The sequence below is a fragment of the Saimiri boliviensis genome, chromosome 2, assembly GCF_048565385.1.
Source record: "Saimiri boliviensis isolate mSaiBol1 chromosome 2, mSaiBol1.pri, whole genome shotgun sequence".
In the NCBI taxonomy this organism is placed as follows: Eukaryota; Metazoa; Chordata; class Mammalia; order Primates; family Cebidae; genus Saimiri; species Saimiri boliviensis.
The window spans coordinates 218,638,607-218,666,461 of record NC_133450.1 but is presented as its reverse complement, the minus strand read 5'-3'; the positions used below and the strand labels follow the sequence as shown (position 1 = coordinate 218,666,461).

At 39.0% G+C, this 27,855-nt stretch overlaps 1 protein-coding gene across 5 annotated transcripts in view; it reads right to left on the bottom strand.

Annotated features, from left to right (window-relative positions):
- PBX3 (PBX homeobox 3) overlaps positions 1–27,855 on the bottom strand; it is a 239,650-nt gene that overhangs the window by 4,658 nt on the left and 207,137 nt on the right. For 4 of the 5 annotated variants that reach the window (XM_010351355.3, XM_003940620.4, XM_010351354.3 and 1 more), the window contains exons 6-7: positions 1,899–2,064; positions 541–653 (exon numbers count right to left, since the gene is read on the bottom strand). In XM_010351355.3, the coding sequence (XP_010349657.2) occupies positions 541–653; positions 1,899–2,064 (279 nt within the window). The remainder of the gene's footprint in view (positions 1–540; positions 654–1,898; positions 2,065–27,855) is intronic. The other variant, XM_010351356.3, reaches the window with a different exon arrangement.

Here is a 27,855-nt window from a genome sequence, read left to right as displayed (position 1 = left end):
AGTGCATGTGGCTATGGGTGAAAACCTACTTAGAACTGTGTATATAGAACTCTCTCCACGCCCCCCTCACACTTTGTCTCATACACACTCATCTACATGCATAAAAACTATATGAGTAGTTCTGTTCTCAATTAAGAGGACAAGGAAAGAGTAGAAATTACAGAGTTATAATTTAAGAACTCAGGTTTTTGCACTCTGATGTAAAAAATGCAAGAGCAGTATGTTCTTAAACTATATCCATACTGGCATTCTCAATTTTTCTGTTCTATTTTATGACAAAAGTAAGATGCACCCAACCCCTCTCCATGAGCTCAAGCCAGAGCCGAATGCATTCACAAAGTTTATCACGTTTGAATCATCACAAGTCACTGTTCACTTGACTTCTCATTAAATTAAATGGTGGGGCAGATGGGTCCTGTTTGGAAGCACCCAGCACAGGTTCTGCATGGATATGCAGACCACTTCCGTGGGGTCAGAGGAAGGAGTTTTGAGCCCAAACCCTGCCCTGCTAGAAAGGCCCCACTAGGGCACTTCTCCTACCTGTGATTGCACATTGGCTCCGACTTGGGACCCTTGGTAAGAATCCCCATTCAGACTCTGCATGTTCATGAACATGTCCCCAGAATTTGGGAGGTTAAAAGAACCAGAAGAACCTGGAAAGGAAAGAGTTAAGTAGCTGAATAACAGAGAGCTATACACATAATCCTCAAAGACCTAGAGGCAGGGAGAAGAGGAGAGTACAGAAGGGAAAGGCTGTGCACAACATAAAGCATTTCCAGATCTAAGAGGATGGAGAACTCCAGAGAGTGAGGGTCTATGATTTACTCTACATCTAGGAGAAGTCCTATCAATGGGGAAGCCCAAATTTAAAAAACAAAAACAGAAACGAAGAGACAAATCAAAATAAATTAAGAAGAAAAAAGAAACCAAAACACCCAAGCTGACCTGGATGCTTTCCTTTTTTTCCACTGATCTCCAGGACTTGGTTATTACGAGCTCGTCAACATCACTAACTGTCACAGTGGACAGCCACCCAGAAAAGAGACTTTCCCAGGAGCTCTTTCTTAGCTATATGCCTCCCTCTCCTTTCATCTGTTTTCATGTGTCACTAAAAAGGACTAGGGGGTGAGGAGACAAGACAAAGCAAACAAACAAAAAAACCCTACTTTCTGAACTTCTAAAGATATATTTAGGAGACCTCAGAAAAGCCCGTGGAACTGCTACTCCAGTCTGTTTGGACTAGCTGCACATCTTTCATTGTTGTTCAAGTTCCCTGAAATTTTAAAGTATTTCTAACCCCCTCACAAATGTCACATAAAATGTGGCCAAAATGTATCAGATGAGGAGCCAAGAATCTTGTATCCATGTATTAAGTACCATAACCCTCATCACTAGCCACCTGCTGAGCATACTGTCAGCCCCGCTTACACAGTGCTGCTGAAAGGCCCAGAAAGGACAGCAGCGCTGGGCAGAAAGCACTGCTGCACTTCCCTCCAGCATTCCAGCTTCCTCACGCACAGCAACTGCTGCATTTCCCACTTCTGCTATTTCACTCTCCACAGACCACTACTGACCCTAAAGTGATACCTGGATTGAGACAGCTAAAATGATCATGAGCGATAGCACTCTGCCTAATTGCTGAACTGAAAGCCACTACTAAGTGTAGAAGTTCCATAACCTACTAGTGAGCGGCACTCACTGTGAAGAGTGGGTTTACAGATTCTGGCCGTCTACTCATTCACCCATATCAAGAACAAGCCTGCATTTGAACACAAATCTTCCTTTATAAGTCCACTGTGTCCTCAGTATGGCTCTTGTTTCCCGGCTTGTGGGACAGGGCATTGTGGCATAAGGCTGTGTGGGCCAACTGGGGAGCGAGCCCCCCCCACCGTACGCACCCGAATTTGGTGTGGTGGGCGAATTGGTCTGGTTGTTCTGCACAGCTGCTGCTACTGCGTGTGCAGCTGTCACGGCGGTCTTTGCAGCATAGAGGTTGGCTTCTTCCTGAAACTTGCCGATATTTTTCTTGTACCTGATTCGTTTGTTGCCAAACCAATTGGATACCTACAAATTGCAGAGACATGGAGGTGAAGGGGAAGAGAGGAAGAAGTAGTCAAATTCTAGTAATACCTGTTGGACACCAAGGCAATACCTTGGGAGACACACAATTCCTAGCCTGCAACTTGCAACCTATGGATCATGCATAATGGTTTTAGGGGTTATTTTCTCTTTTGGCAAAACTCTCACATTCCTTTGGAATAACCCTGCTTTCTTAGAGTTTTCCACAGTAATACCAGAATGGCAGGGAGCACTGCTCATAAAAGATATCCAATTGCTATATACCAATTAGTATATAAATAGGCCCCCAAAATCAGGCTGAAAAGCTGAAGGAAATATGGTTAAGTTAGGTAAATAATAAGAAATACTTGAACATGAATGACTTAATCTTTTTTGGGTCTGGAACAATTTTGGCAGCTGTATAGTAGAATCATGTTTGGTCTGCTGAAAAGAGTAACATCAATTAATAATGGATGAAAAACCCCTTTGTCTTCTGCCTTAGAAAATACTGCATGTCTGCCAAGATGGCTGCTCAAGCTCTGCCAGTTAATATTTGGGAAGGTCACAACTTGAAAACTCAAGTAATTCCAATCAGGTCAAATGCAAACACAGAGAAGCAACTCTAATGTCATCAGGTGAAATATATTTCTTTCTTTTGCAAACTTCTTATGATGTCAGCCGCTGCAAATGGAAGAGATTTCTACAGAGTATCTTGGCAACAGGCAGATTTCATCACATTTCAAGGAGAGCAGAACTTCAGCCCCAGAATCATGGCTCAGAGTTACAGTGTGTGCAGGTACCTGTAATTGACTATATAAAGAAGCTAAAAGCCACATGGCAATTTATAAGAAAGTATAGCCACTCACTATATAAAAGGATCTGACCTCTCTTGTATTAAAGTAATGGTTTAAAAATACTTTTCGATAATTTCTTTATAATCTGTCAAAGGGGCATATTGCTGTGATATCAGGCTGGGTGGGGTCATTGTTCTACCATTAAGGTATTATTCTTAACAGCTATTCAGGCACCCTGAAGAGAAATAAGTAGTAGTATGTAGTTTGAAGGATTCCAACCCAATTTACACTGTGGACACCCCTTTTGACCATCTCTGCCAAGTCTTTTTTTTTTTTTCTTTTTCTTTTCTTTTTGAGACGGAGTTTCGCTCTTGTTACCCAGGCTGGAGTGCAATGGCGTGATCTCAGCTCACCGCAACCTCCGCTTCCTGGGTTCAGGCAATTCTCCTGTCTCAGCCTCCTGAGTAGCTGGGATTACAGGCACATGCCACCATGCCCAGCTAATTTTTTGTATTTTTAGTAGAGACGGGGTTTCACCATGTTGACCGGGATGGTCTCGATCTCTTGACCTCGTGATCCACCTGCCTCGGCCTCCCAAAGTGCTGGGATTACAGGCGTGAGCCACCGCGCCTGGCCCTCTGCCAAGTCTTTAATTGCTCTGGAAATAGAATTCTCATTCTTCAATCTATGGCACTCATCCTTCTGGAAGAAGCACAGAGCCCTGGCATAGAAGCTGGAAATGAGGAAAACAACACTGGTCTTGCTGCTGCCCATGTCCTGTCCATCCTGGGGATCATGCGGTGCACACATGTGCACATATACACATGTAGGCATACTTGCTGAGAACCCATGCAGCAACCATAAGCATAGGTTCATCAGACAGAAACAAGCCAAAACCCATCAGGAAGTAAATGTGCTACAGATCAGCACTTCCTAGCTGTTTCTGTTCCACCATCTTTGTTTCCCCCCCTAAAAGACTGCATGTATCCTTTCTTTTCTTCATATCAAATAGAGTGGCTCTAATAACCATTATTTGGTGAATGACCATTATGCAGAGCACCTTGCATACATTTTCTTATTTTAATGTCAACAATCTCTAGGGCTAGTGGTAGATAGAGGTAGTTATACAGGCATGACACCTGTCCGAAATCCAATGGCCTTGTCTCTCTGACTAGTTTGATCTCTTAGCAGTGTCTGATACTTGTAATTATCACCCCTCTTTCCTAGAACAGGCTCTTGCATGGTGTATATGACATTATACTCTTTCTTCTCCAACATCTGCTCCTTTCCTGATACACAGTGTTTATGTGTGTCTGCATGTGTGCAAGTGTGTGTTTTCAGACACAGCTCTTGGCCCTCTTCTCTCTTTCACCTAGAGCAACCTTATCCATATTCAAAATTTCAGTTATCCTCTCTGGGTGGATGATTCCCAGATTTCCAACTCTATCCATATCATCTGTGAAGATAGTGAGTTCTCATTTTTAAAGAGATTTACATATAAATGTTCTGCCACAAACTCCAAATCAATGGGTGTCCTCTAAGCCTGTGCTACCTCCTCTATATTCTCTCTGTGGTCCTGATCTCTCAATCTCCAGAGATGTACTCGCACTTCACAAAATCCCTGCCTCCACTGTTGGATAGTCCTAACAGGTATATAGTTTTCTTTATTCTGAACCACAGTCTGCTTCTGTTTCCTTTCCACACATTGGTCCTACTTCCAACATCTAGACTGTCACAACATTAGGCCTTCAAGCTCAGCCCCAAGAGACCTCTCCATCCTACTATTAGCCTCCTTGGTCCTCCCTTCCTTGAGCCCCGTATGCTCACAGCCGGTGTGCATTACAACTGTGTAGGATGTAGCAACAGGAAGAAGTTAGGAGAGTTTATAAGAAGTATATAAGGCATGAGCCAGGCAGAGTAGTAGGATTAGAGAGGGAAGATATTATAGAGGAGAAACAGGCAGAATCTGACCCCTGACTAGCTCTGGAGGTCACCAGAGAGGGAGAAGCCAGAGATGATGCAGATATGGAGCCTAGGCCTTGAGCAGGAGGATACTTGGGAGGAATTTCTGCACCAGGACAAATCAGCCTCAGTGCCCATTGGGATCCATACCAGAATTATGTGATTCTAAAAACAGAAAAGTTCTAAACCAAGATTAGAAAAGGATGATAAAGGTATGGGTTCTGATTATGCTTATTAAAGCAAGTTCTCTTTGACCTTACCTCATGTTTCCCAATGTATGCTCTCAGCTCAGCAGACAGACCTAGAGCTGCCTTGCAAAAAGCTCCTTTAGTACATAATATCATTCTAGCTTTTCAGAATAAGACTGTTAGGCCTTAGAAAGAGTTAAATATTGAACATATCTATAGTGCAAAGGAGGACAGACTTGGTTGAGAGGGAATCTGGCATTTCTTAAGCATAATTAATGAAAATTCCCCAACTCTGAATTTAGCAACAAAGGCCCATCTCTTCTTCCAAACAATTCTCTGTTGGATTCAGTACTTTGTAGTTAATATTACCTTGACAATCAGAGAAGCTATAATACATTAATGAAACCTAGCTTGGAAAATCAGATTACAGCTTTATTAACAGTTTCATAATTGAGCAATCTCTGTACCACTGAAGGTCTCATCTCTAAATATGTAAGAATCCTCTGTTTATGCATACCCCTGGACCAATCAAACAACAGTCATCACTAATAAAGGTTTATTTAATTCTCACAATAAAATTTTAATATCACCAGCAGCCTGGGGAAGCTTTAGCAAGTGGATTTGCTTGACATCAGATCGTTTTTATTCTGCTAGTCCCAATACTTCTTAATCTTTAATATCAAGGCAATTAAAATTAATGGCTACTCATCCGAAGCTACTGTGGGCACTGTTTCCTTGACATCAATTGTTTGATGGGATTACCTAGAGGTTAAACTAACAAGCAAGGTTTAATTGGAAGCAATGAAAGAAGCAGTGATCATACGTTATGTTTAACCTGCATAACCACATCTAAATGAATATCTAAAAATGTTAAACTATTTCTCAAATTAAAATATGCACGTCACATTCTGATATTACAGATTTGGGTATTGCAGCAATCAGCTCTTAAGACCACACTGCTGCAACTGAGATGGGGTAATTAATGTATCAATCGACACCTAAATTCAGGATTTCTTTCTCACCTTTTAAAAACAGATGGATCCAATTAGTTGCAAAAGAAGCCCTAAGCTCACCCAGTGGGAAGCCTCCAAGGCTGCAGATCATGGGGCCCCTCCTGTACAGTGCTCACAGAGCAGGCAGGCTGTATGCATGGTGCATGAAGGTGAGCAGAGCTTGCTCCACCTCTGAACTGGAATGGTTTGTACAATGGTCCCAGAATAGAAACACAGGCAGGAAATTGGTGAAGGGAAAGGGAATATGCTGTCCTGTGCCTCTCTGTTGACCTGCATATCAAGGATTCATGACTCTGGATTGTGCCCAAGGCAAAGGACCATGGAAGAATTTTAAGATCAATTAAAAATGAGAATAAAAGCACAAGTACTCTCCTTCTTCTACTGATGTTCATTGTTATCAGCCCCCAGACTGAGCCTCTGGTAATTAGGGGAATGAGTAGCGCATATAATGGAGGCTGCTGATTTTCTGGAATCTTTCTGCAAGGCCAAGAAGCAGCCAGAAAGGGTTCTGGTCTCTCCCATATACTACAGCCATGTATTTCCCCCACCCAATTCAGCTATAGATTGCCAATTGCTTTTAAAAATAAAAATGCTTTCCATATAGTAACTAGATTCACCTTTTATATAGCTTTTTTACCTTCTTCAAAAAGCTTTTACTCATTATCTCACTTAGAATCTCTGACTTCGAAGAGGTTGAGTCAGATGTGGGAAGTATCACATAATGGTGACGTACTTTGGACTCAGAATCCGATTTCAAATTCACACTCTGCTATTTACTAAGCTGAGTGACTTTGGACAGGTTGTTTTAGTTATTTTAGTGTTTCCTTTCCTATAAAATGAGAATAATAACATAAATAGTAGTATCTTCCGCAAAGAATTGTTGGATGCATTATTAACGGCTCTGGCACATACCATTTACTTGGTAACTATTAGCTATTTTTTTTTTTTTTTTTTTTTTTTTTTTGAGACAGAGTTTCACTTTTGTTACCCAGGCTGGAGTGCAATGGCGTGATCTCGGCTCACCGCAACCTCCGCCTCCTGGGTTCAGGCAATTCTCCTGCCTCAGTCTCCTGAGTAGCTGGGATTACAGGCACGCGCCACCATGCCCAGCTAATTTTTTGTATTTTTAGTAGAGATGGGGTTTCACCATGTTGACCAGGATGGTCTCGATCTCTTGCCCTCGTGATCCACCTGGCTCGGCCTCCCAAAGTGCTGGGATTACAGGCTTGAGCCACCGCGCCTGGCCTCTATTAGCTATTACTATCACTCATGTTTTAGCAAAGAAGAAACGAGAGATCCAGACCACAGACAAGTTGCCCAAAATCACACAGCAAAGTGGGATGGATCTAGAATAATTCCACCCCAGGACTCCCCGTCAGCTTTTTTTTTTTTTTTTAAATAACCAACCGCAAAATGCTTACTGAGCATCTGCTATGGTCAATACTATACCAGGTACTGTGGAGAAATGAAAAAATAAACACATGGCCCCTGCCTGCCTGGACTTCACAACCACATTAGAAAAGCAATGCTATCCACTCAAAATAATTAACAAAACTTGCAGGACGGTGATGATCTCATGTCCATACAGTACAGACTCTAAAAGCAACATACATTTGGAGGAAGAGACATTCCAGCAGGTCTGAGAAATCAGAGGAGGCTTCTGAGGCAAGGTCAAACTTGAATGGGACGTCCGTTTCAATTCAGTTCTATTCCATAGTGATTTTATTGAAACTCCACAATTCAGAAGCAGAAAACTTCAGCAGCTCGTGTGGCCACAAAAAACTAAAAATGCAAGCCTGCCTCCCTCTCCCTGGACCACTCTGAGACTCCAGAAACTTTTATTCTCTTCTCTAACTTACTTTTCCCTTCTTAACCTCTAAACCCCCTTTTTTATAGTGACAGAGGAAAGAGAAACCCATTCTACAGAAAAAAGGAGTGGAAAAATCAAGTGTTTCTAGAAGTGGCAGCATCTGAGAGAATATTTGTCAGGGAATGGGTGGGGAGTGAAATGGGGAAGGCACTGACAGGTACCCGGGGAGGAGCTGGAGCAAAGCACCTGAAGGGCTGGCGGGTTCCCGCTGAGGAAGAGGAATGGGGAGAAGATCTAGGCAGGGGAAAGCCTGAAGAGGGGCTTGTGGGTTCTCCCCCGGTGTTACTGCTGAGTGCAGGGGACGGAGCTGAAACCAGCGGACGGAGTTGAAACCAGCCTGAGATCTGTAGCAGTGGAATTCAGAAAAGGTTCCAGTGAGACTGCCCTCCCATCCATGTGCCTGTCCAGGGTCAGTAGTCTGCACATTTTTGCTGGAATTCCCCCTAAATTAATCTTGAAAAATCATGAACCCTCCAACACATTTTTCCTTCCTTGCACATTTTCTAAATTGGCATCTACAATTCTTCATAAGTCTAAATAGTTATAAACAACGTTATTCCATTGTGTCATAAATGTTGACATCTTAAAATGAAACTGTAATACTATTCTTTAAAATGTATCCAACCAAACATAAACAGCACAGCAATTTGATACCCACTATCCACTTAAAAAATACATAGGCCGGGTATTGTGGCTCACTCCTGTAATCCCAACACCTTGAAAGGCTAAGGCAGGTGGATCATGAGGTCTGGAAATCAAGACCATCCTGGCCAATATGGTGAAACCCCGTGTCTGCTAAAATACAAAAAATTAGCTGAACATGGTGATGCGCGCCTGTAATCCCAGCTACTCAGGAGGCCGAGACAGGGGAATCACTTGAATCTAGGAGGCGAAGATTGCAGTGAGCTGAGATCGCAACACTGCACTTCAGCCTGGAGACAGAGTGAGGCTCCATCTCAAAAAAAAAAAAAAAAACAAAATCATAAACTTGCTCTTCAAGTCTAAAATTTTACGCTCCTTTTTTTTCTTTGAAAGTGTATTTCTATTTCATTTCTCTCCCATATTATCCTAATGCAATATACTTTTATGCTATACAAAAGGAATATATGGAAATTGAAAATTTGAAATTATTTTTATTTCCTGTAATTATAAGGTTCTACATGTTTAATATTTCCTTCTGGACTAAACTATCATTACAATTAGTTTAAAACTAATCAAAGCAACACAAATGCTTACTGTGATAAACAAAAATATACGTATTTTCACCATCAAATGTAGGTTTCATCATACATGCATTTCTTAATTAAGAGTGGGGTGGTTGTACAGTGCTGATTAAAGGAGGCTTGGTTATCACCAATGTTTCATAATGTCTCTTGCTGGGCTCCCAAGAGAGTCTCATACTTTGGGGCAATGAACCAGGTGGGAGTACCCCTTTCTTTCATAAAATGAGAAAAGGGCAGGTAGGAAAGGGGAGAAAGGGAAAAGAAAACCAACACAATGCTTTCATCACAGCCACTTTCTGGGGCAGATGGATTTTAGGAAGGAGTACACATATACATAAGGATAGCTGGCCAGTGAAAACCCTGAAACCATGCACACCTGAGTCCTCTTTGGAAAATCTTCAGCTACTCTGTGGAGCATGTGTCCCCCGAGTTTGTAGACTGCTGCCTTAAGTGATCAGGTTAACTCTGGTTACACTTTAACTTCTCTTTGTGAGCACAGCATGGGAACCCCTCATAATAGGCGTGTCTAAAGATTTTTTAGGCTAAAAACAGGGCTCACTCGGGTAACCACTTTCATGTGTCACAATGACCTTTTGTAGCTATACAGAAAACAAATCTGTCAGATACAGGATCTTTTAAGTACAGATTAAAGAAATAAACCTAAGGGTGGTACATACAGTTTACTTATTATTTTGTATAACCTTTCTGGAGAATAAGCCAGCAAATATTAACATACCCTTTGCCCAAATTACTAAAACTTATCTTGAGAAAATATTTACAGATAAATATGCAAAGATACCCACTACAGTCCTACTTTTTTGAGACAGAAATGTTGCCCAGGCTGAAATGCAGTAGTACAATCACAGCTCACTGCAGCCTCAACCTCCCAGGCTCAAGAGATCCTCCCACCTCAGCCTCCTGAGTAGCTGCAACTAGACGGCCACCACTAGGGCCGGCTAATTTTTCTATATTTTGTAGAAACAGGGCTTTGCTGTGTTGTCCAGGGTAGTGTTGAACTCCTGAGCTCAAGTGATCCATCTACCTCTCGGCCTCCCAAAGTGCTGGCCCCTCAGTCCTACTGTCCCACCATGCTTGGTCCCTCATTCCTACTTATTAATAGAAATATATATAGAGAGAGATTAAATTTAGAGCACATCTGTAAAATAGAATATGATCATTTATCAAAGATAATGTTAAGGGGAAAATATTCATCATATACCATACTAAAGGAAGAAAGGGTGCTTTTTCTTTTCATACACCATGAGTCTTTTTTTGTTTTTGGTAAAAATACTCAAAACACTGACATACATAGATATAGGTATATACACATGCACAGGAAAAAAGTACTAACATGTGACTATCATGTAGAGTGGGTTTAGAATTTCTGTTTTTGCATTTCTTGTGTTTTCAGGTATCATCCAAATATTTTTCAGATCAGCAAGTATTAGGGTTTTTTTAAATTAGAAAAATATACTTTTTAATGAATAAATTAAAAACAATAACAGAAAAAGCACTGGAAAGTCACCTAACAATCTTTATGAGTTTAAGTACCAGGCCTTGTGCTGGACCCGGAGCTATATGAGTGACCAATCTATCTGAAGGGCATGGTGGACAGGTCTGAGAATTCCTAAAATAATTGAAATTAAACACTTTGTAAATCTCAAGCCACTGAAATTTCCCAAGCAGCTTTGCATTGAAGAAAAATTTCACATTCAAAATAAAAAGCTAAACCACCTATAATGTCTCTACAGTCACTGAAAGCCAATTTATTAATTAGCTTTAATTGTTTGTTACATTTCAAATTCCGTCACTACATTTATTGAACACGTTAATAACGACATTAAAAAATAAAAGAGAAAAATTATTACTTAAAGGCAGCCTCCAAGAGGCAGATGTGTGGAACTTTGTAGTACATCCTTGGCATTGTTTCCATGCACAGGCTGCCTCAGGGAGAGGATCTGCACTTGTTTGGGAAGAAACAGCTAACACTAAAACATCATTATTGAAATTAACAAACTGAAAATTTATGAAGCACAAATCTTAGAAAAATTTGCCATTGTGTTTCCCCATGTTTACTTGTGATGCATACTTTATGTACTGTGCCTAATTAAATGTAACAGATTATGAAATGTTGAAATGCTAAGTCATGTATAATGGAACATGGCAGCATATTTACATGGTAAACAATTTTACCTCTAACAAACAGTTTCTCCCTAATCAATGTTTTCATTCCTGTTATGTGATTCAATTTGAAATGAGAGACGGAAGCCAGTTACTGTTCAATTTTTAAAGTTAATGGTGTTAATAAATTCTAAATTTCATACCAGTCCTCTTCCTCCAGAAGGTATGGATTTGATACAGTTTCTATAAGAACGGAAAGGCTGGGCATGCTGGATGTACACACTGTGTGCATTCTTATGAGAACTCGGAGGACAGCTGGACAAATGGGTTTGAGAGCCAAATAGACCTGTGTGTGAATCCCAGCTCTGCAATTTCTTGCCAGTGTTACTTTAGATAAGTCATGCCATCTAAAGTTCTCCTTTCCTGGTCTACAAGGTAGGATAATGATGCCTCCTCCTCATGGAACTGTTGTGAACATTAAATGAGATGGCATGTTAAATACACAGGACTGTGCTGGGGATGTGCCAGGCACTCAGTAAATGTTAGTTTTCTCTTTTCTTAAAACAAATCAGCAACAACAAAACCCTCTGAAGGTCAACAGTATACACACCTGCTTGCTTCCCGCAGTGCTTAAGGTCAGGACCCCTTTTCCCAGGAGCTTCAAGTTCTGGGCAAGCTGGTCCCTGCTCCCAGTGCTGGCAAGACACTGGCAAGAGGGAACAGGCAGAAGCAATAAGGGAAAAGGAGGTAAACTCCTGCATACCTGAACAGAGTAAAATTCCTATCACAGAAGACCCAGAGCTCCCGTCTGTCACACTCCTGCTGGGCTCCAGCAGTACCTCACAGCACTACCTGTATCCCGTCTCATCTCTGCCCCAACTCAGCAGGACAATGCACTAGACCTACAATGTGCAGGAAACCTACATTCCAATGCCACTTGTACCAGTATTTAAACAGTGGCCATTTGCAGAGAGCTCATTATGAGCCAGCTCTGTACTAGGAACTTTGCATGTATTATCTCATTTAACTGTTACAAAGACCCAATCAATTTTACTGAAGCAAAAACTGAGGTCAGAAAGTTTATGTAACTTATCTAAGGTTACAAAGCCTGTTCCATTATATCTTACTTGATATAACTTGTTTTCTCTTAATACTTAATAAAAGTTATAAAAATTATTCTTTATTCAATTTTATTTCTTTTCATTATGTTAAATGTTGAGGTCTACAAACTTATATTCTACCTTTTCAGTGCAAAATATTTCAGCTCCTTCATGGTTAAAATGTGGGCTAGCTCAATAATCCAAACCATTCTTTTTCTTTTCTAAGAAAATAAGTTGCAAATTTGGCCAGGCAGGGTGGCTCACGCCTGTAATCCCAACACTTTGGGAAGCTGAAGATGGTGGATCACCATCTTCAGGAGTTCGAGACCAGCCTGGCCAACATGGTGAAACCCCGTCTCTACTAAAAATACAAAAATTAGCTGGGAATGTGATGCACACCTATAGTCCCAGCTACTAGGAGGCTGAGGCAGGAGAACTGCCTGAACCCAGGAGGTGGAGGTTGCAGTGAGCCAAAATTAGGCCACTGCACTCCAGCCTGGGTGACAGAGAGAGATTCTGTCTCAAAAAAAAAAAAAAAAAAAAAAACAAAGAAAGGAAGACGAAAGAAAGAAAGAGAAAGAAACAAAAGAAAAGGAAAATAAAAGAAGTTCCAAATTTATAACAACTGACTTGAAAACCAACTTTTGGAAAGCATCCCACTTCTAATGGGAGAATTGAACAAATAGAAATAGCATTTGAAATAATTTAAAACAGATTCACTTGTCAAGTACCGTATTTTTTTATTTAAGGCTGTGAAAAATTTTATTGCCATAACGTGCTGACACCCTTACAGTTCAGCTTTGCCCTTTCTACTCTGCATGATAGAATGATAACTGCTCATGACATTCACAAAGAGGCTCATCTGCAAAAGTATATAAAACATCAGCCTTGTGGCCACGGTATACAGAAAATGGATGACACTGTTCAACTCCCTAAAACATGTGCTGAGGGGTGCGTTAAACTACCACAGACAACGTTTACAGTTAAGGTCTTGTTTTCTTTAAAATTATTTCTCTCATTAAAAAAAAAAAAAACATGGTAGGTATACAACTGAATAGTTTTCTTTCTTGGCTCCATGGAAAGGCTCTTTGACAGATTTTGAAACACTAACATCACAACTGTGGAACTGCCTCCCATCAACTACACTGAAAGGTGGAGTCATCTCCCAGGCAATACAGCAGAATCTCAGAATGAACGCACAGGGCACTCCAAATAACAATGGGCCAGATCTTTTGTCCTGACAAGTTTCGTGTAAATCTAATCCCTGCAAATAAAAACATCAACATGTATTCAGTGTGCTATGAAAAGGAATCCTACAGTCACACCTCTTGTTTAAGGGAAACATTTATGTATTCAAACACCACTCCTTGCCATATATACACTGTAGTTTTCTTTTCTTTTTAAAAATCCAGATAAATTTCATTTAATTGTTACAGTGGGTATACCTACCCTCAAAAAGCATAGCATGCTTTCAACATATATAATTAACTCTCACCAAAAATGAATCTCCTGCATTTTTGGAGTAAAGAATACACCAAAAGTAGGTCCATTAGAGAAGACTAAAAACAGACACACCCTCATGCCCCTCCCTGGCTCTCATCTTTAGGGAGCCTGTGAACACCTAGCATACTAGTTTGCTGGATGTCAGAGCCTCTGTTCCCTCTTTCTTTTGGATACTTTACAAGACTCTGTATGCCCTGAAAGAAAAGGCAGGTTGAATGGATGACAACTGGCATTTAATGAACACTCATGAGATGCCAGGCCCTGTACTAGGCACTCTACATACATGATCTCATTGGCCCCTGAATCCCTTAAGGAAAGTATCATTATTCTCATTTTATAGATAAAAAATGGATCATTAAATAATTTGCTCAAGGTCACACTGCTACTAAACAGTCCTGGAACAGAGTTTGAGTGACTTCTCTGCCTTCCTACACCGAACATAGTCATCTGAAGTTAAAGTAATAGTTTATCAAAATACATGATATGAAAGGACAGCACCAGAGGGGCACTGTGGCTCATGCCTGTAATCCCAGCACCTTGAGAGGCTGAGGTGGGAGGACTGCTTGAGCTTAGGAGTTTGAGACCAGCCTGGGCAACATAGTGAAACCCCATCTCTACAAAAAATACAAAAATTAGCAGGGCATGGCTCATGCCTGTAGAAATAGCTACTTGGGAGGCTGAGTTCAGAGGATCACTTGAGCCTGGGAGGCAGACATTGCAGCCAGCCAAGATCTCACCACACTGCATTCCAGCCTGGGTGACAGAAGGAGACCCCTTCTGTCTCTAAATAAATAAATAAGATAAAGAATAGCACCACTGCCCACATAGGACACAAGGAACTCAAATGAGTTTTGGTAAAGAATCTGGTGTACCTGCAAGGCCATGGTCTCACTACATAACTTCAATAAGACTGGAGGGAGAAAAGGAAACTACTACTTTCTAACTTCTCTCCCTTAACCTTCTACCCAGTCACCTGACAAGGCCCCCAGTCTGGTAATTCAGTTGATCCCTTTATCCTTCTATTCCTGGGCCCTGAGCTTTGCTAGGGCAAATCAAAGCCCAGGCCCCTGTCTGGCTTTGCCAATAATTTTACCTTTTGATTCATCTCTAGCCAGATCATTCATTCCACAAACATTTAATGAGTGCCAGCCAGGCACTGTTATGCCCTGAAACAGTCCCTCTTTCAATCGCCTTCAACCTCCCAAATCCAACCTCACCCTGGCCTTCACTCTGCCCATAATCAAGTGTCCTCTTATAATAATACTTGTAGGTATTTACGTAAGGCTTCTTAACTGCCATGCACTGTTCTAAGAACTCTACATATATTAACTCATTAAATTATCATTACAATCCCATGAAGTAGGTTCCATTATTTTCCCTATTTTACAGATGAGAAAACTGAGACACAGATAATTTAAATAACTTGCCCAAAGACATACAACTAGTAAATGTGTGGAGCAAGCATTTGAACTTAGGTGGTTTGATTCCAGAATACATGTTTACCTATTTCTCACTCTCCTTTGGGCTTCCTCATATTCATTTAAAAACATTCCATTTCTAAGAATTTAATCTACAAATACATTATGTACAATGTTTCTTGCTGCAGTCTTCATAACAGCAAAAGACTGAAAATCCAATTACCTACCAGTTAACAACATACGGAATACCATGTAGCTACTACTTAAGAATGAGATGGGGGCTGGGTGCGGTGGCTCACACCTGTAATCCCCGCACTGTGGGAGGCTTGAGGCCAGGAGTTTCAGCCTAGTCTGAGCAACATAGCAAGATACTGCCTCTACAAAAAAATTTAAAAATCAGCCAGGGTGGTGGCGCATGCCTCTAGTTCTAGCTATTTGAGAGACTGAGGCAGGAGGATTACTTGAGCCTAGGAGTTCAAGGTCACAGTGAGCTATGACTGTGCCAGTGCACAGCAGCCTGAGTAACAGAGCAAGATCTGAAAGAAAAAAAAGAAAAGAAAAAAGAGAAAAGAAGGGCAGGGAGGGGAGGGGAGGGGAGGGGGAGGAGAAGAGAATGGAAGAGGAAGGGGAGGGAAGGAGAAGGGAAGAAGAAGGGAAGGGGAGGGGAGGGGAAGGGGGGAAGTGGGGGAAGGGGAAGAAGGGGAAGAAGGGGAAGGGGAAAGGGAAGGGAAAAAGAAAAAAGAATAAGAGAATGAGATGGATCCATGAGCCAAAATACTGAAAAATTTCCCAAGATATATCGTTGTTTTTTTAAAAAAATTTAAGGGTAGTGTGTGTCATATGGCTCAGCATAAATATCTGAAAAGAACAGGTAGATTATGAAATATTTTAGAAAAAATATATAAAACACTGTTAATTGCCTTTGGGGAGTGAAACTAAGATTCTCAGATAGAGATTTTTGAGAGAACCAACTTGGTTTTGTTGCACTGTAATGCACTCTTTTTGCAATTTTGTTAATTTCTGCATTTATGTTTACTATTTCTTTCCATTTTTTGGCTTAATTTACTGTCTTTTAATATCTTGAAATGTATCCTTAGCTCACTAATATTCAGCCTTTCATATATACATACACACACATATGTATATACACGCACACATATATACAGATATGTATAGTATATACATACATATACATACCATACACACATTCATGTACATATAGTATGTATTTAAAGCTATAAATTTCTTTCTAAACATGGCTTTAGCTGCATCCCATGAGTTTTGGTATGTTATCTTTTCACTGTCATTCAGTTATTTTCTAATTTCCATTGTGATTTCTTCATTAACCCAGAGGTTATATTCCTTAATTATATTGCTTCATTTCCAAACATATGGAATTTTGTTATCTGTTATTTTCTGGTTATCTGTTTGTGATTTCTAGTTTAATTCCACTGTGGTCAGAAAATAAACTCTATTTAAAATTGCTCAAGATTTATTGAGAGGTGCTTTATGTTCCAGAATATAATCAACTTTCAAAATGTTCTGTAAGTGCTTAAAATTAGAATGTGTACTCTGCAGTTGTTGAATGTGGTGTTTCTATATATGTTCATTAGGTCAAGTCTGCTAATGGTGGTGTTAAAATCTTCTATATCTGTGCTACTCCAAAGTGTAGTTCCAGAACCATCAGCAGCATTATAAATCCAGGAGCTGTAACTTTCCAGGCCCACTGTAGACACTCTGAATCCGAACCTCTGGGAATGGGGCCTAGAATCTGTATTTTAACAGCTCTCCAGATCATTCTTATTTATGTATGCTACAGTTTGAGAAGCACTGTTCTATGTCCTTACTGAATTTTATGTTATGTGCGTCTGCTTACTCAGTTTAAGTGTGAAAATCTCCTATAGTGATTTTGAATTTGTCTGTTTTTCTTTAAAATTGCCTAAGTTTTGCTTTATGTTTTTGTTTGTTTGTTTTGAGCTTTCTTGAAGGGCTCTTTAGCTGTTACTGTTAGATCAACACAAACTTTCTTTTGGCTATTGTTTGCATTTACATTTTTTCATACTGTTATACTTTCTATGTCCTTATATTTTAAATGTGTCTTAGAAAATACATAATTAAGTTTCATTTTTAAATCCTGACTCTATTACTTAGAGTATTAAATTCATTTACTTTAATGTGATTACTGACATATTTAGGTATAAACCTATCATCTTACTACTTCCTATTTGTTCCACTTACTATGCATTTTTCTTCTTTCTTTGTCATATTCTAGACTGATTATTTTTAAAAAATTCTATGTCTCTGTCTCTATTAGTTTGAAAGCTACATACTCTTTTAGTTTTCTTTAAGTAACTACCCTAGAGATTTACATTTTCTCAACTATTAAAACATTAGTTGGTACTTTTTCACTAATTGGTACTTTTGCCATCTTTCCCAGAAAATGTTAGTCTTAGAACACTTATTCTCCTCTCATAACTTACAAAGTATTATTGTTGTGTATTCTTATTCTATACATACTATAAGCAAAATAGGACATTATCTTTAAAGTCATTATTTACTTGGATTTGCATACATATTACCCTTTTCTTTGCTCTTCTACTCCTTCTTGTATCTCCTACCCTGTATCTGTAATAATTTTATTTCCGTCTGAAGAACACACTTTTTGTATTTCTTTTAGAGAGAAAATGAGAAAAATTATTTATTTGACTGAAAATGTCTTTACTTCACCTCTACTATTAAAGGATATTTTTGGCAGGTACAGAATTCTAAGCTGATATTTAATTTGATTCATCTTTTAAGATATCACTCTACTGTATTATATCTTTATTGTTTCAGTTAAGAAATCGGTGGTCATTCAGTTGTTGCTTTACTGAAGGCAAACTTACTTTTCCCTCTGGCTGCTTTTGTTTAAACCATGTTTAGTGTGGATTCCTATTCATTTATTCTGTTTGGGGACCAGTGTTCTTCATGAGTCTAGGGCTTAAAATTTGCTATGGGTTTTGCTAAGGGTAGTGTGTGTAGTATGGCTCAGTATAAATATCTGAAAAGAACAGGTAGATTATGAAATATTTTAGAAAAACTATTAAGACAGTGTTAATGAATTGCCTTTGGGGAGTGGGACTAAGATTCTGAAATAGAGACTTTATTTCAGTCATTACATTTAAAATATTGCTTCTGACTCATTCTCACATTTGCTTCTTGGGCTCAATTACATTTATATTATACTTTCTTACTGTATCCTCTATGTCTTCTATTCTCTGTCTCCTAATTTTTCTATCCTATTGTCTCTGCATTCTTCAGTATCATTATTTTCTTGTGACTCATCCTTCAATCCACTAATTTTCCCTTCAGCAATGTCTAATTTGCTTTTAAACCAATCCACTATGTTCTTAATTTTGATTCTAACATTTTTACTTAACCCTTTTTTTATGGTTTCTAATTCCCTGACAAAATTGGCCAGTTTGTCCTTTCCCCCTTATATATATTAAGCATAGTTATTTTATAGTCCGTATCAGATTCCTTTATTTCCTATACTGTTGTGAGTCTGTTTCTATTGTCTGTTGTTTCTGCTGGTTTCTGCGCACATTATCACATTGTCTTGTATATGTTTTCTTCTGATTGTGTGCCCAATTTTTTTTTCTTTGTTTATAGAAACAACTTGAAGTCTAGGATGTTGCTACACACACACACACACACACACACACACACACACACACACACACACGTTTGTATTTGATTTGCCCAAGCATCTACAAATAATAGCAATCCAATGTCAAAGAATGAGGTACTCTAAGGTAGAACAGTAGCTCTTCCAATAGGGTCCATCTCTAATGCACTCCCTGCTAAGATGTAGTCCTAGCAGTTTAAGTCCTAACCCAAAGCAAAGGGAAAGAGGCAGCATCCTTTAGCAGGTCCTAGACACCAATTCACATCTTTTTCCCACTGAAAAATTGTCCAAAGCCCTGCTTAAGTTCTCAGTCTCTTAGCTACTATCTTAGAATTGGCAATGGAATCAGGGAAATCTCGTTTCCTCCAGCCTTATTTTATTATCCGCAGGTTCCCTGGGCAACTTCATCCATTCCCAGGGCCTCAACTATGAACTTAAGTGAATGACCTCCAAGCTATATCTTTAAACTTGACCTTTCTTCTGAGTTATATTTCCCATCTGAACATTTCCCAACAGATACTGAAGGCAATGCAAACCTGGCATAACTACCACAAAGGTTTAATGTCCCCTACATCAAACCAGCTTTTCCTTATGTGTTTCCTATATCAGTTAATAATATCACCATCTTCAATAAATGTCTATGTGCTGGACACACTGTGCTAGGCATTAAGAATACAGGGCTGAATAAGATAGTAGTTCTGGCCAAAATCGAGTTTACCAGCTATCAGGGGAACAGTATTTAACAAATCATTATTTAGTTACAATCATGGGGGAAAGAAGTTTTGAGAATATACAATGGAGAATAGGAACTGGAGGTATCGAGGAAAGCCTTCTTGAAGAACTGACATTTAAGTGAGCTTTGAAGAAGTAGAAATTAATAAATGTTTATGTGTGTGGCAAGGGGCAGGGTTAGACAATTCCTAATTGTTAATGCAGGAGAAACTGCATTAACAATAATTACTATTATATCTTTACTTACTCTGTGATAGGTGCTCCTCTAGGTGCTTTACATTTGTTTTATCTTAGTGAAACTCCCATAATCCTAGGAAGAATATGCTATTTTTATCCCAACTATACACATAAGGAAAGGAGACACAGTATGACTTGCCTAAGGACACTAAGCTAATAATTAGGGAGGAGCTGGGGTTTTAGTTCAGGTTTGTCAGTCTTCACAGTCTGTAGCCTTAAGTCTTATAATATCCCCACCCCTGACATAATAACACTGGCTCTAGACTTACTAAACTGTTTTCCTAACATATCTGTCTTTTGCTTCTGAGTTTCCTTTGCTTAGAATACCCTATCTCCCAAAGTCTTATTCATCCGTGTCCAGGTTCTACACATCATTTTCTCTAGAAGGTCTTTCCTGATGCTCTCAGTAGAAAGTAAACCCCTCTTTGTACTATATTCCACACATGGCATCCATTTGTACCTTGTACTACCAGGTAACTTTTATATTCTGTCAGTAACACATCTGTTTCCCCCAAGAAACTCAATATTTCTTAAGGAGAAGAACCCTAACTTATTCACCTTTCTTTGCCACAGTGCCAGGCATGGTGCCTCACATATAGTAGGCACTGAGTACCTATTGAGCAAATTAGGAAAATAGCCAAAAATCCTGGTAAGTACCTTTGGCTAGATCACATTAACTTCTTTAAATTGTAGTTTCTACTCTCAAAAGCCACTTATTTTAGAAAAATTATAATGTGTTCTCCACATAGCTAACAGAAGGATTGGGAGAGAAGAAGAGAAATCAAAAGATAAGAAACAAGGAAAGCCGAAGAGCATCTCTGGAGAAGGTTTCTGGATGTGAACATCACAGAATCAACGTTAAGTGGGAAGCCAGAAGGCTTAAGCATGGAGCCTGTTCTGACCTGGTATCTTCACCCTTTGGACTATATATTGTCTATCTTGTGCTCACTCCTCCCTATCCACTCTCTACCCTGTCACGGGCCCCAGGAGGCTGCCCTGGGTGTCCTCAGATTTCTGGCCAATCAAAGGCACTGGCGGCAGATGGGAAAGGAGAAGAGTGAGGTCACAGTATCCCCTGACTCCTGCACTATAAGGCTGCCTTTTCTCAGGTCTTAGTTACTGGCCTTCTCCACACACCTCCTCTGTCTTGATATCTACTGAAACTTCCCTCATATCTTCAGGTCAAGTGGGTAACAGAACCAATCACTGGCATTATCCTTTGTGGTTTCCCTGTACTCTGCCCACACTATTGTAAATAGTCACTTGCTCAGTGACCCTGGGCAAGTCATTTTACCTCACTTATAAAGTGTCCTCCAATTATTCCAGTTTGAGTGTGACATCTGTTTCCTGCTGGGACCTTGGCATATATATTGGCCTGATGGTCTCCAGTGCCTCAGGGAAGCAAGGCAATAGAAAGGTTAGACATAGTGCTGAGACCAGCATGAATAGAACCGATAGGAATACTCGACTGGAGGAACAAAGAGAGGGAATAGGCAAAAGAAGGCAAAGGGGACGAAAACTGGAGGAACCACAATTCTGATTATGACTTCTTCCAGGTATAGGGAAACTAAAAAACACTAAATCTAAGCTGGAAATTGTCTCTTTTTTTGTTTGTTTGTTTGAGATGGAGTCTCACTCTTAGTCCAAGCTGGAGTGCACTGACATGATCTTGGCTCACTGCAACCTCCACCTCCGGGCCCAGGTGATTCTTGTGCCCGAGCCTCCCAAGTAGCTGGGACTACAGGCGTGTGCCTGCCACCATACCCATCTAATTTTTTGTATTTTAGCAGAGACAGGGTTGCCTGGGTGGTCTTGAACTCTTGAGCTCAGACAATCTGCCCGTCTCGACCTCCCAAAGTACTGGGACTACAGGTGTAAGCCACCATGCGCGGCCTAGGAATTGTCTCTTTATCCTTTGTTTGGGTATCATATCAACTGGGCGTTAGAGATTTCCTCAAAATAGTCAATTCTAAAGTAAATATAATACCTGACATCACTAGAGCAAGCTTTAAGCACCACACTTATGGTGCTGATTGTAGAGAACAACAGGAACAAAAAAATCAGACACTTCCCTGTTTTCTTTAAATCTTGCAGATATGCCTCATCTGTACTTGGTGCTATAGCATCCTCAAAGCTCCCATCTTTTTACAACCTGCTCTTTTATTCTTTGTGCACTCTTTAATGATGTCCCACCCCCACTGGGATACACAATCAGAGCTTCTAGAACAGAGGGTCTGTAGCCCTCTTTTAGCACATGTGAAAGAACCATTTTAACAAAATAGCTGCCTTTTCCTTCAACTTGTTTCTGGTTTACCAACTGCATATGCAGTAGAAATCTACTTCCTGCCTTCTGTCTACTGCCAAAGCAACTGAAAAGGCCTTTATGTATAGCTGAAAAAAAAAAATACTGTAATTCGACAAGTTGTCTTCTTTTTTCCTGCTCTAATTATTATTTTAATGAGCTGCTTCTTATTTGAATAGTTTTTTTTAATAAGGAAATCTTACTTACAAATTTTAATTAGCTTACTGAATATTCACTGCTTTGGAATAAGTAATTTAATGAGTAAAGAGACCTCAGACTACTAACTAGCCTAGAGTCTCTAAAGTAGCTTAGGGGGAAAATGATGCAGCCCTAGTGATACAAGCCAAGGTCTGTGCCTCACAAACCAGTGCTCTGCAGCCTGGCCCCTGAGGATGAGCGAATCACACTGCCACTTACAGGAAAAAAAGTAATACTTCAGTTTCTCCCCTTTTATCAAGAATCTCTGTGTAAAAATCCCCAAGTCCCCTACTCACTAAGGCTTGTGACCCTTGTCAAATCACTTAACTTCTCTGAACTTCAGTTTCCTCATCTGTATGGGTTAGACTGTGATGTTAAGTATGCTAGACTATTATTAAAGCAGGTCTTATCTGCTACTTTAAGAGCTCTAAAATATGTTGGTTGAATGAATAAATGAATGAGTCTTAATGCTGTCACTTAATCTCTTATCATTTCTGGTTCTCATTTGTTTTTTTTGTTGTTGTTGTTGTTTTTAAAATCAATCTTTTCTTGACAGTACATTTCAATTACAGTAGAAATGAAGAATAAGTTAACATTTTTCATTCTAAAAACACCTAGCAGAGAAAATACAGCCAGTTACTCAAATTCAAAATTGGAATTAGGGGAACATTGAAGTTTTTTATGGCTTAGTAACTTGAATAATCAATGTAAATTAGCTCTATTCCAAAAAGTAAATTAATATCTGCTCTACTAATTAAGAATGTGTGACAATTTAAGTATGATTCTCAGTGCATATGACATTTAAAATAGTTTCTTCTTTTGTCAATTTTCAGGTTGTTAACGTAAAAGGGGAACTCCAGGCAACTCAATCAAACCAAGTCTTAAGAAATCAGAAATTTCAAATTCTGGTTTAGCAAATCTCTTTCTTACACATCCTACATCCAACTTACCAGGAAACCCTGTACCTTCACAATTTATACAGTACCCAGTCACATCTCATCAACTCTATCACAAACACTCAAGCGTACCCTGATATCTCTGCTTCCCCTTGCCTCCCATGGTCTAGTGTCAGTACAGCTGCCATGGTGATCCTGTAAAACTTTAGTCAGATCTTGTGGCCGGGCACAGTGGCTTACACCTGTAATCGCTGAATTTTGGGAGGCCGAGGCAGGTGGATCATGAGGTCAGGAGATCAAGATCATCTTGGCTGACACAGTGAAACCCCGTCTCTACTAAAAATTAAAAAAATTAGCCAGGTGTGGTGGCATGCACCTGTAGTCCCAGCTACTCAGGAGGCTGAGGCAGGAAAATCGCTTGAACCTGGGAGGCGGAGGCTGCAGTGAGCCAAGATAGTGCCACTGCACCCCAGCCTGGGCAACAAGAGCAAGACTCTGTCTTAAAAAAACAAAACAAAACTTTAGTCAGATCCACATCATTCCTCAGTTTCCCAGCTCACAGTGAAAGCCCAAGTCATCACCATGGCCTAGAAGGCCCATGCACTATTTATTTGGTCCCCAGCATCTTTAACTTCATCTCCTACTACTTGCTTCCTTGCTCAGAGCACTCCTACCTCGGGCCTCTGCACTTGCTGTTCCCACTGCTAGAATGTTCCTCACCAATGATCCATACGACTTGTCCTTCATCTCCTTCAATCTAACCAAAAGATACTTCCTCAGGAGGGCTTCCTTTACCACCCTATTAAAAATTACATCCTCTAACCCCTTCCTTCCTTCATCGTCAAGAGCACCTATCACTATGTAACTATCTATCTTGCTTACTTATCTGTATATTCTCACAAAAATGTAAGTTCCAAAGGGCAGGCTTGTTTTTGTTATTTAAGTAAACTTTTTAGACAAATAAAATAAAAACATACAAAAAAGGGCATACATCATAAGTATAGAGTTTAACGAATTTTCATAAAGTGAATATACCCATGGAACTACTACTTAGATGAAGAAACATCTCTGCCTCCTTCCAATCACCATTCCCCCAAAGATAACTACTAATCTGATTTCTGATCCCCAAGGTTAATTTCACTTGTTTTTCTATTTTTTATAAATGGCTTGTTTTTCCATTTTTTTTATAAATGAAGTTTGTTTTTCCATTTTTGTAAATGAAATTGAGCACTTCTTTTACTTAGCATTATGCAGATACATATAGTTCTTCATTCTCATTGTTGAATAATATTCCAAAGATACATAAATATATCACACTTGTTTACCTATTTTCCTGTTGATGAACATTTGCATTGTTTCTAGTTTTGGCTATTATGAACACTACTACTAAGGATATTCATATACATGTCTTTTGCTGAGTATGTGTACACATTTCTATCAGGTAGGACACAGGTCTGTCTGGTTAAGTTCGTTGATGTCTCATTCATCCCTAAAACAGTATCTGGCAAATAATCAGCATTATACAATTAATATTTGTTAAACAAATGAATGGAAACAGTCTTTTTAAATTCCATTAGATTTAACAACTGGCATGAGACTTCCTTGCCTTGCATATGCAGGTTTGTAATGCATAATAATCAATCTCTGTAAACCTGCCACTAAAATTTAAAAAGACTATTAACACTGAAACTCCTTCAATGTTCCTTCTTGATCCCATCTTACTGGATTATTTTATTTTACCACTGCCTTTCTTTCCTTTTGTTTAACCATACATATGTGTCCCTGACAATATGTTTAGCTTGCTTGGTTTTAAACTTTGTAAAAATGTTATGTTATGTGTATTCTCCAGTTTGCATTTTTATCTCAACATGAATTGATACATGTAGATCATTTTTTTTCCACTGCTGTATAGTGCTCCATCGTGGGATTGTAACACAGTATATTAATCCATTTCTTCAGTCTGTGGACAAATGGTTTATTTCAAGTTTTTGCCATTTCAAACAACGTTACTATGAATCTTCTTACCAATGTTTCCTGAAATACAGACTAAGAGGTATTCTAGAAATTGTGGGTTGAATGGCATATGCATGTTCAAATTTATAAAATAATGTTAGAAGTTTTCCAAAGTGGCTATATCAATTTACATCCCTACTATCAATATCGTAAGGGTTCCTACTGCTACACATTCTTGGTAGCAGAATGTGCCAATCTAGGAAATGTAAGTTATTTCACTGCAATTTTTAAATCACATTTTCCTGATTCCTAATGAGGATCTTTTCATACAATTGGCCATTTATGTTTTTTCTTCAAGGAAATCCTTGTTTGACTCTTGCATATTTTTGAAATAGGTTATTTCCCTTTTCTTATTAATTTATAGGAGTTCCTTATATATTTTGGATTTTAATCCTCTCTTGCTTATATATTTGTAAATATCTTCTTGCAGTCTGTGGGCCTTTTCCACAGTTGAGACAATATTTTATTTGAAAATGATTTCAAATGTGCAAAAAAGCTGCAACAATAAAACAAAAAAACAGATAAAGAGTATCTGTATATGTCCTTCCCCGACTATTAACATTTTGGACCATTTGTTTTATCTTTGTGGGCACTCATGTGCTATGTGTATGTGTGTTTATATACACACATATACATACAAACACATATTTTTTTTTCTGAACATTTAAGGGTAAGTTATATATACATCATGGTCCTTTACTCCTAAGTCAGTCAGGGTATATTTCCTAAGTCTAGAGAGATTCTCTAACATAACCATAGTACAATTATCAATTACAATTTACTTCAGTAAATTTAACCCAACAATATCCTTTATGGTATGTACAGTACAGAATCCAATCTAGGGTGAAGTATTGCAATTACTTGGCATAGCTCTTTAGCTTCTTTTAATTTAGAACATTTCCATGCCCTTTCTTGGACATTTTTAAAGAATAATGCTCCCTCCCCACTTGTGTCCTCAATAGAACATTCCTCATTTGGGATTTGTCTGGTATTGCCTTGTGATTCAATTGATGTTATGTTCTTGATTGAAATACTACACCCAAAGTCCATATACTCCTCCTTGGTGATGTTGATTCTGGTCACCTGGTCAAATTTTTGTTCCATTTCTCCACTCTATTATTACTCTTTAAAAATCCCTTGCAACTTTAAATGGTCTACAGAGAGACACTTTAAGACCATGTTCTTCATCAAAAATTTCTGCTAAATGTTGATATCTATTGATAATTAGATTTGATCCAATCTTTACTGAATGGCTGTATCATGTTGATGTTTTCAGTCATTATTAAGTACTTTGATAAACAAACGTTCTACCATTAAATCTATCAATCTTTTCCTTTGTTCCTTACACATTTTATGTCCTGTTTAAGAAATTTTATCCTGCCCTCACAGCACTAAAGGTATTGCCTTACATTTCTTCTGAAGTTTCCCTATGATTAAGTATTATAAGCAGTTGCAGCAAATAAATCACAGTTTCATATATTCTAAATCTAGTAAAAATAGTGTTACTCCAGTTGCCTGTTTTCAGGGGGTTTCAATATTTTTAAAGTTAGTTTTCTCTATGAACAATTTCTAGATTCTAAATTTAATTGTATTTCAGAGTGATTTACATTTTAACTTGAAAGTAGTTGGCCAGGTGCAGTGGTTCATGCCTGTAATCCCAGCATTCTGGGAGGCTGAGGCTGAAGGATCACTTGAGGTCAGCAGTTCAAAACCAGCTTGGACAACTGGGTGAAACCCTGTCTGTACAAAAAGTTAAAAAATTAGCTGAGTATGGTGGTGTGCTTGTAGTCTTAGCTACTCAGGAGGCTGAGGCAGAAGGACTGCTTGAGCCTAGGAGTTCAAAATTACAGTGAGCTGTGATAACACACCCCTGTACTCCAGTCTGTGTAATAGAGCGAGAGCCTGTCTTAAAAAAAGAAAAGGCAGGGGGAGGAGGGGAAAGGCAGTTGACCTGTCAGGCCTGCAACAGAAATTCTTTGCTTTCACTGTTTAAAAACATAAACAAAATGCCATTAATTTATAAGCATGGCTTGTTTCTTTTATAGTTAAAATGATAACCACTGTTTCCACTTCAGAGAGGTAGGAAGAGGGAATAATGGAAAATTACAAGCAGAAAAATGATTAAAAGAGAAAGAAACTGCCACGATTTAAATTGACACTTAAACTGATTGCTGAAATTCTGTGTTTGAAAGGTTGACCTGGAAGAAACAAAGTCAGAAAGTTTGCTTTTTAGACAGAGTAATAAAGCTCTATCTATATTATTTCTACCTCCATACTTTTTCTCAGCAATTGCTAAAAAAAATTTTTAGAAACTGATAAAGCTATTTTTCCATAGAAAACAAGTGAAATGAATATAGTAATTAACTATTTAAAAAAGAAATACACTGGTAAGTGGGTTCCTAGCCTATTTTAGAGGTGAAAACTCCCTAGTTCAGAACAGCCGGAAGGAAACCTTTTTATCACTTATTCCACACGTGTATACTAAGCACAGTCTACACTACACACAAAGTGTTAGGTACTACAGCTAATGAAAACTCCAGATTTCATTGTTTTTGAAATA